Source organism: Nematostella vectensis, chromosome 3 (genome assembly GCF_932526225.1).
Source record: "Nematostella vectensis chromosome 3, jaNemVect1.1, whole genome shotgun sequence".
In the NCBI taxonomy this organism is placed as follows: Eukaryota; Metazoa; Cnidaria; class Anthozoa; order Actiniaria; family Edwardsiidae; genus Nematostella; species Nematostella vectensis.
The window spans coordinates 20,331,132-20,340,599 of NC_064036.1; the positions used below are offsets into that span (position 1 = coordinate 20,331,132).

The 9,468-nt window shown below is 36.9% G+C and overlaps 1 protein-coding gene and 1 long non-coding RNA gene across 2 annotated transcripts; one reads left to right on the forward strand and one right to left on the reverse strand.

Annotated features, from left to right (window-relative positions):
- Nucleotides 1-204: 204 nt before the first annotated feature.
- Nucleotides 205-2,807, forward strand: LOC116611817. The gene is made up of 3 exons (XR_007307408.1): nt 205-1,718; nt 1,872-1,927; nt 2,639-2,807. It is a non-coding gene; the product is annotated as an uncharacterized LOC116611817 (long non-coding RNA).
- Nucleotides 2,808-3,505: 698 nt separating this feature from the next.
- LOC116611814 lies at nt 3,506-5,323 on the reverse strand. Its single transcript, XM_032372400.2, has 2 exons — nt 4,395-5,323; nt 3,506-4,174 (listed from the first exon to the last, which is right to left on the reverse strand). The coding sequence occupies exons 1-2, from the start codon at nt 5,062-5,064 to the stop codon at nt 3,762-3,764; spliced, it is 1,083 nt and encodes a 360-aa protein (XP_032228291.1). The 5' UTR covers nt 5,065-5,323; the 3' UTR covers nt 3,506-3,761.
- Nucleotides 5,324-9,468: the final 4,145 nt, after the last annotated feature.

Consider the following 9,468-nt stretch of genomic DNA (forward strand, 5'->3'; position numbering starts at 1 on the left):
CGGAAAACCTAGTGCTTCAAACACCGTTTTCGCTCTAACTTGCTGCTTCTTCGTGGTTTCTCAACATTTATCTTCCTAATGGTCAAACGAATTCTGTAAAGGTTGGTTCTCACTCGGACGTAAGCGCAAGCGGAACGCACATAGTTTTCCGATTCTCACTAGACAGTTTGGAACATTACCATTTTTGGTTATATTTGATAAACAATCTGATTAACCAATCAGAGATGAGTATTCCTATGCCCAGTCTCACGCGGACAAGAAAACAAAATGGTGGTTCCGTCGAATCGGGAAAATCATGTTGAACGCCGCTTTTTAACTCTCTGCTAGCAGTGATTTAGTCTTATCTGTTTAAGCAGGGATTTCACTGACTCAGTGCGTCAGATATATCCTATTTGTGTTGTTTCTCATCGGCAAGAGACCTCATTTGCAGGGTTATTTTTACGACTTCACCGAATCGTACTGTAATGAACGCGGAAGGGTAAGCCACTGCTAGCAGGGTATATGATTGATCGCCACTTATTTAGTTGTACGTTTCATCGAGTCATACAACTGCACAGAATTTCCCTGGATTTATCTTGCTTTCACACTCGAAATGAAGACACTCCAAGAAAAAAAATTAGCTGGGATATTGAAACTAAAATGAATCTTATACAGAATGGCAGCGAGTCTCATTAAAAAATAAAGCTAAATCGTATATGGCCGCGAGTCACTGTTTGTTGTATGCAATTAAAAGACACTACATGAAAGTACTATGTTTAAATGTTTATATTTGATCCTGGAATCAATAGATTTGCTATGATCTGTAAATCTCAGGGATGGCAGTCATTATACATTGCTGCATTAGTTTGCTATTACTCGTTGTAAAAAAAGTCATTACCACAAATGCTCACATTATGGCTTTTTAAACATGGATTTTAGAGGGGGCACTTGTTTGAGAGGCTATCTAATGTGCTTATTCAATGAGGGGTGTATGTATACCTCGGTGTTAGAACCCTCTCCAAAGGACTTCATTGTATTCAGCTCTGTTTTCATCATGATTCTTTTTATCAAACAATAGAAGTTTTGTGACACAAATCGTGCACAATACACAGGTTTTAACACCAAGGTAGAGCCATTAAGGGGGTATTTCATTGTGTGTGCAGGCAAATGGAAGGCAAAGCCTATAAACTAGGATGAGGAAAAGGCATGGTAAGGGTGCTGACACAGGTTGTGAAGACAAAGTAGACTTGTACCAGGTTTGATTACCAGGCCTTGGAGATTATAGGAGAATGGGAGTGTAGTCATATCCTGGGTACCAGATGCTCCAAGCTTTACTAGAGCAGATATCATATGGAAAATATCTATTTTTTCATATTTGGTGATACTTCAGGCCCACTTTTTTCTCATCAGTCTCTATTATATGTGCAAAGAGTCTTTTTTTAAGAATTGAATTGAATTAATTTGATTTGATAGGCAAGTCTGAGAGTTGAAGTTCCCTTTTAAGACTATAGTGATAGTAAGAATTTATATGTTTGGGGTATAGAATTAGGTTTGGGTATTTGTTTGGGAGGTAAGTTTCTATGCTTGGTATATTAGGGACTTTAAGAACCGAGAACGCGGCGGGTCTAGGACGCGACCGGAAGTGTTTTTTTCACATTTTGCCCAACAGCGCATGCGCATGAAGTTCTCTCTTCTTGGCGGGAACGCGACGAATCGAGTTTTGAAGTGCTGTAGAAAACGTGAGTATTCAGCGATACTTTTAATAGAAAGGAAGCGTATTCCAAATATTTTTTCATTATGTATGTGAAGTTTATTGCTTTTTCTAGAGGTAGAGGTTTTACAGAAGTCAAGGGAATCGATTTTTGATTAAAAATGAACGTTTTTTTTCTTAGCAGGTGTGTTCAACCATGGCATCAAACGTGCGAGATGCAAAGGACAAATCTTTAAAGTATGTCATCTCATTATCTTTGAATCTATAGTGTATTTTCTATGTTCTTCTGTCATAACTTCTCGTGGATTTCTAATTAACGTAGGTTATACTGTTTAGCTTATTACATAACGGAGCGTAAAATACCCATTTGAAAAGCCATCCTTTTTTTATAAGTAAGATATTTTAAAGTTTAATTAACTTAAGTAAAGTAAATTTTTTATCGGGTCTACCAGACTAATTTTATCGGAAAATAACTTCTATTTATACGTGAATGTACTGAAGTTTTGGGTTCTGATTTTGTTGTTTTACCTTGATTCAATTTGTCAATAATTTGTAAAAAAAGGTTCAAGCATGTTGTCAACACTCATGTGCAACACTGATAGATTGGACAAAAAAGTTTACACTTTATTTTGCTTTTATTTAATTATCTAAATTTTATCATCATGGCCCACATTAATTGAAAGCTTAAATATGTATTTAGATCTATCTTTATTGTCTTGCAAACTTTGTTTTCATTTTTCTCAGTCATATTTGATTGTGTTTGGAAAGTCACACAAGTTCGCTGTAGGGCTTTTTATTCAATATTTTAAAATATTGAATAAAATGATGTTTTTAAATATTTTTTGAATATTTTTTGTTTTTAAATATTGAATAAAATGATAATGTTTAAAAACATTCTATCAGGGATATAATGGTGTGCATGTTGCAATAACAATTTTTTTTACACAGCAATGTGATCATGTACTGGTCGACTGTCACAGACAAAGAAGAGAGATTTCAGAGAGGGTGATGTGGATGTAAAACCTAAGCGACAAAGAAGGAAGGGAGGAGATGCAATTGAGTTTTTGAAAGAGAGAGCTGACAAAAACAGTGAACTTAGAGAAAAGGAGCTCAACATGAAAAAGGAAATGCAACAACAACAACTACAATTGCAGCAAAAGAATACAGAAATGATGCAAGCTATGGTACAGCAACAGCAACAACAACAGCAGCAACAACCCCAGCAGCAACAACCCCAGCAGCAACAACTCCAGCAGCAACAACTCCAGCAGCAGCAACTCCAGCAGCAACAACAACAGCAGCAACAACTCCAGCAGCAACAACCCCAACAGCAACAACAACAGCAGCAACAACCCCAGCAGCAACAACCCCAGCAGCAACAACTCCAGCAGCAGCAACTCCAGCAGCAACAACTCCAGCAGCAGCAACTCCAGCAGCAACAAATGCTCATGATGCAACAGTTCATAGGAGTAATGGGGAAAATGTTGAACAAATAAGTATTTGATATATGACATGAAGAAACTGTTTACTTTCTAGTTTTTAAATTTTACAAGAGCATAGTTACCTGTTTTACAATAAATGCACTGTATTGTATGAGAAGGTGATATTTAGACATATTTTTTGCAAATTTAATTTATTCATCTGAGTCAAATATCAAGATACAAGAACCTATTTTGAGAAACCTTGGTAGCTTAAATTTTCTTGAATTATAAAAAAAAAACTATTTAGGCTAAATTGAAAAATTCAGGTTCTTATGCGCGGGGAACTACTGTACAGTATAGTGTCTATTTGTGCTTGATTTGCACAAAAATGTTATTTTTATTTAAAAACAAAAGTTAAAATTTTTATTATCATACAAGATTATATATCTTTAAATACATTTTGTATAAAACATAGTATATTTTACAGCAAATGTTTCTATTTTTCACTGTTAACAATTACATATGCACCATTCTAAAAGTGATGTGCACATTTTTGTTGTGTTGTTTTGTTGCCCCACCCATCACTTGTTTAAATAGTTTGTCACTGTACTACCTGCATTATACAAACTCAATTTGATTGTTTATTTTCTTTAGTTGAAATAGTCAACCAGTGTAGGAGGATCAAGTCCAAAATATTCAGAGGTTGTGTTGGAGTAAAGGCATGTTAAGCCATTTCTCAGAAGGGCACAGACCATGTACATCTTTCCAACATCACTGAGTCCAATCTTGAGATTTTTCTTGAAGTCAAGAAATTTGAAATAGTTTATAATGTCAGCAAAGAGCCATTCAACTGAAATACGGACTGAACTCATGGATTCGTTGAAGTCTTGCATTGGCCCATTGAGTACACCCATTCTAAAAGGCGCTTGCAGATGGTTGTGTAGGGGGTATGCTGGATCCCCATAGATGCACATTTCTTGACCAGCTGGAGAAAAAGCATGTTGTGCCAAGCTGTCGTACAATCCTGAGACTGCCAACATTCTTGCATCATGCATCCTTCCCTCTAAAAAAAGAAAAGTTAACATTAGTAAACTGCATACTTATGAATGCATAAATCACCCTTTACCCTCTAAAAACAGAGGATTGGACATCAAACACCCCTGTATCCACCCCCTCCAAAGTTTTTGTAAAAAGGGAGTGGGTGGGTTCTTGGTTTTTGTGCTGTGTTTTTTTCTAAACTTGATATACCATTCACTGATAAAACATACGGATAAATATCTCACCTACTGGTCTAAATAGTTGGCCGATGAGCCCATTGGGCAATGCAACAGACTGGTATTTGAGAGCGTGTACACGCTTGTGTCCGTTGTAAACAACTCTCTGATTCAATCCTGGTCTTGTTATTGGGCGAACTGTCCCATCTACAAAGCCAAAGCAATTATCCAAGGCTGCACCTTTGTTGTGAATTGCATCAGCATATGTTTGCAATGAATTGGGGGACAGGATAAAGTTGTTCCACTCTGTTGTACGGTGGTGGTGAGCATTGTAGATCCATTCAGTCACTTCATTGCAAATCATGCTGAGCTCTGGCACTGATCTACCGAATATGGAAATCATGTCTGACAATCTGCAAGGATAAGCAAACCGCTTCAGCACGACACACAGCCCTTCTGTTGCATCACAAACCGTGCCGTTAACACATGTAAACGTATCTGGCATTTGTAAAGCATCTACGAGCAAAGGAATATCTCTCTTTTCAAATCTAAAGTCGGCCTTGCACTCAGCGGGATCTTTATTTTCCAGACAAAATTCTTCGTAGTCCCAGTGGCAAAAAGGCAGGTTTTGCGGCGTGTATTCTTCGAAAAGGACAGCAAATTCCTCTTTGTCTATAATTCGTTCTTCCAGGGAGAAGAGCAAAGATTCTTGTACAGCTTTAAACGAGTTTTTTGACATTTTTTGAAGCTACCGGAAAAGCAGCTTTTTGTTGACATGTAAAGTAGCGGGCGCGTCGCCTGTTGCATCTAAACTTCAAGTTTCCCGCGTTTGAGACGCGGTCCTCGCTCCATGCCTCCGACGGTCCTGGGGTTTTCCACGTCGCTGCGTTTTCGGTTCTTAAAGTCCCTATTTTATGTATAGAACTCAGATGTGGGTATTTTGTTTTTTTTGGGGGGGAGCTAATTTGACCAAATGCTTATTTTAGCATATTATGCCCTTCTTTTTACCCCTCTTGTACCAGGTTTGATTACTAGGCCTTGGAGATTCTAGAAGTATGGGGGTGCAGTCATAGATATCATACTGTATGGAAAAGAAATATTTATATTTGGTGATACTTCTGGCCCATTTTTTCTCAGTGCCTATTGCACAGAGTTTGTTTGTTGTCTTTTTTATAAAAATGGAATAAAATTGATTTGATTTAATAAGGAAATCTGAGAGTTGAAGCTCCCAAATAGCAAGATTTTGTATCTTTGGCCTATAGAATTAAGGTTTGGGTATTTGTTTGGGAGGTGAGCTTCTATGCTTGGTATATTTTATGTATAGAACTCAGGTTTTGGTATTTTTGAGGATGAGCAGGAAGGGGGGCTAATTTATCAAAAAGTTCTTATTTCAAATGTTTATTTTCATATTATGCCCCTCTGCCATTAGATTCTAGAGGGTGCACTGGTTTAAGTGGCTATGCCATGCGCTTACTCAATGAGGAAGATTATAGGAGAATGGGAGTGTAGTCATACCATGGGTACCAGAGGCTCCAAGCTTCACTAGAGAAGATATCATATGGAAAATATCTATTCATATTTGGTGACTTCAGGCCCAATTTTTTTCTCATCAGTCTCTATTATATGTGCAAAGAGTTTTTTTTTTATAAAAAAGGGAATTAGATTAATTTGATTTGATAGGCAAGTCTGAGTGTTGAAGCTCCCTTCTAAAACTATAGTGATAGTAAGAATTTATATGTTTGGGTTATAGAACTAGGTTTTGGTATTTGTTTGGGAGGTAAGTTTCTATGCTTGGTATATTTTATGTATAGAACTCAGGTTTTTTTTTAGGGGGGGGAGGGGCTAATTTGACAAAAAGTCCTTATTGCAAATGCTTATTTTAGCATATTATGCCCTTCTTTTTACCCCTCTTGTACCAGGTTTGATTACTAGGCCTTGAAGATTCTAGGAGTATGGGGGTGCAGTCATAGGTATCATACTGTTTGAAAAATAAATATTTATATTTGGTGATACTTCAGGCCCATTTTTCCTCAGTGCCTTTTGCACAGAGTTTGTTGTCTTTTTTATAAAAATGGAATAACATTGATTTGATTTAATAAGCAAATCTGAGAGTTAAAGCTCCCTTATAGCAAGATTTTGTATGCTTGGGCTATAGAATTTAGGTTTGGGTATTTGTTTGTGTAGTAAGTTTCTATGTTTGGTTTATTTTATGTATAGAACTCAGGTTTGGGTATTTTTGAGGATGGGCAGGGAGGGGGGCTAATTTATCAAAAAGTTCTTATCGCAAATGCTTATTTTAACATATTTATGCACCTCTAGCTAGCATTAGATTTTAGAGGGAGGCACTGGTTTGAGTGGCTATGTAATGCGCTTAATCAATGAGGGCTATTTTATGGTGTGTGCAGACAATTAGGAAAAGGCATGGGGTGTAAAATTAAAGGTTGAGAAATGAACGGTAAGGGGAGTTAGGTTGTGATGACTGAGGGCATGTCACATAGAGTGTGCTGACGCAGGGCCTTGGAGGTGAGAAGGATAGAGTTTTTTTTTATAAAAGGGAATAAATAAATAAAAATTGATAAGCGAATTTTCCTTCTAAAGCTTCATCTATAGTAATTTTTACGGGACTGGCAAGTTTCAAGCTATTGTATGTTTTAGGAGTAGAACTCGTGTTTGGGTTACATATTTGGGGGAAAGGGGGGGGGGGGGTATTTATCCTTGGAGTTTGTTATTGTGGTGGTCGAAGGGCAAGACATTTTGGTAAAGAATGAGAAGAAGTGGACCCCAGAGACAAGGGAATGGTAAAATGCTTTTCGGCTAAATGTTTACACGGATTTTCATACTTATTCTTCGGCTTTTTTTCCCTGTTGAAGTATAGACGTTGGGCCTAGATTCGCACTTTCGTTTTCACAATTCAACCTCCGCTCTCCTCAACTTTCACCATACCTTGTGGGCACTCATTTCGGCTTGTGGTGAAGATTGTTTTAGTATGCCATGATCCTCATTTATCCTAGTTTAATCCTGTTAAGGTTCTAAGCCGAAGAATTTGGTCCATCACACTCATATTCCTCTTTTTCTAAACGTAAACATTACGAAAAGAGTATGTGAGTAATGTGATTTTACGGCAGTCTCAAATAAAAGCGCTCAATTTGAAAAGGTTTCCCAAACGATATTTAACTTTCGAACACAGGAATTCATCAATCAAATTAAAACTTGGTACAGAGCAGGACATTTTGCTGTTTTGGTCACTTTTCGCAATGAGACGTCTTGCTAACAAAACAAATTCAAGTTTCAAACTCCGCGCGGCCATTTTGAATATTTGCATTATAAGTAGGTAAATCGATATTACCAAAAATCGTAATGTGCTGCACTGCTAGAACATAAGCGCAAGAGAACGCAACTGCGTGATTTTGTTGCGCTTGCGCTTCTGTTTGACCGATTCACACTTGTGTTGCGCTTCCGTTTTCGCTTACGCTTGCGCTTACATCCTAGTGAGAACCAACTTTTAGTTAGATATTAGATATGATATTGATTTTTTTTAATATTCCGGTAAATTGAGAAGGAATCCAAGAATAATACATTTAATAAAACTATCCTTGTAGCGAGGGGATGCATTTTTGTGATGATCAAAGCCAGCAAGCTGAAGTACCTGAGCTTTTGTAAAAGTGAGAAAATAAAGAGGGAGATATTACTGTACTGATGTTGTTATTATTATATGCTATATTATTATGTTGTAAAAACTACGACAAACATACAATGATCACAAATCGAAGGGAAGAAATCTAGTGCTAATCTAAATCAAAACTGATAGGCTAATAAGTTATTATGACTTACATATGATTCCTTTGAAAGACTCCGTAAAACTCCATGATGAAAAAATGGAAAATTAAAGAAAATAGACTTCATGATGGACTCACTTCATTTTTGTCTCTTTGGGATCTCTTCTGACTATTATGGGCCCATTTTACTCACTCGTTTCCCTTTCACCCACCCAACATGAATAACGTGAGATAGTCTATTTTCTTTAATTTTCCTTTTTTTTTCATCACTATACAAATTCTCCTGCGTTCTAAAATACAAAGTGTTGGGTCTGGGAGTTGCGCGGCTGACTTGACTTGGCGTGACCCGCGCGATGACCACAAACACCAAACACCATCTATTATATTATTGCAAATGCAATCAAAGCTTTTCTATCTATAATGCTATTGTGGAAATTCATGTCAATTTGAATTATTACCGCGTATTTCCTTCGTCGATTCATGATACGATTAGTCGAAGACCCGACCCGTAGGGCCGTAGAGAAAGAAACAAGTGTTCGGGAGCTTTCTTCAAGGCCAAAATTTGAGGTGCTTTAGCTTTATACACTCAGGAATGAAGTAAAGTTAATTACATTTATTTCTTATGTCATTTTGTATTTTGGTGGGAAAACGGCTGATATTGTCAACAAGGGAATGCAGGAAATGCTGTTGAGACCCAAAATAAATTGTGGCTAATAATCGCGGGTTTATTGGAACAATGAATTAAACAATGATATGTAAGTACTGGTTTATTACAATACTTACTGCTACTTAATTTAAAAAAAAAAGAGAGTTTGTTTTTTTTGTAATATTTCTCATTATTATTGTTCCCCCAATGCTGCTGCTTCCTAAGTGATGCTCTAAAATTCGCCATGAATATGCTAATATCTTAAAACATTTTTTGCTTAGTATTCAGATTTTATTACAAACCCTTTTAGTTAGAAAATAGCAAGGTCTCCAGTGGGAGACCGGAGTTCCAAGAAAGGAAGAAGCAGCTCCCATTCGTGTCTATATATCTGTCTTCACATCTGTTTTTGTATTTTTTTAAATTTCAAAGCAAATACACCCAAGGGATGTTTAGCCATAGCCCTCCTTGTTACATCCATGGTATTCTAGAAGTTAACCAGATAGGCGTAGTCTTTCCTGAAGGAGTAATTCAAACAGCACCAGAAATATAGGGCCAGCTCATTGTCTCACAAGAGTAGCTGTTGGAAAACAACTTGGTGGACTAAATGTATCTTTTGACTTTCCAGATTATTTGTTTGAAAATTGCTATATCCTAAAAACTGTTTTGACCCCCCCCCCCCAAATGTGCTATCACTTATAACAATTTTCAAACACATTTTCTA

What these genes read in the sequence shown, in the direction of transcription:
- LOC116611814 (XM_032372400.2), bottom strand. Translation starts at nt 5,064, where the DNA reads ATGTCAAAAAACTCGTTTAAAGCTGTACAAGAATCTTTGCTCTTCTCC. An exon ending in CCAACTATTTAGACCAGTAG is followed by an intron (nt 4,175 to 4,394) that starts GTGAGATATTTA and finishes TTCTTTTTTTAG; the next exon opens with AGGGAAGGATGCATGATGCA.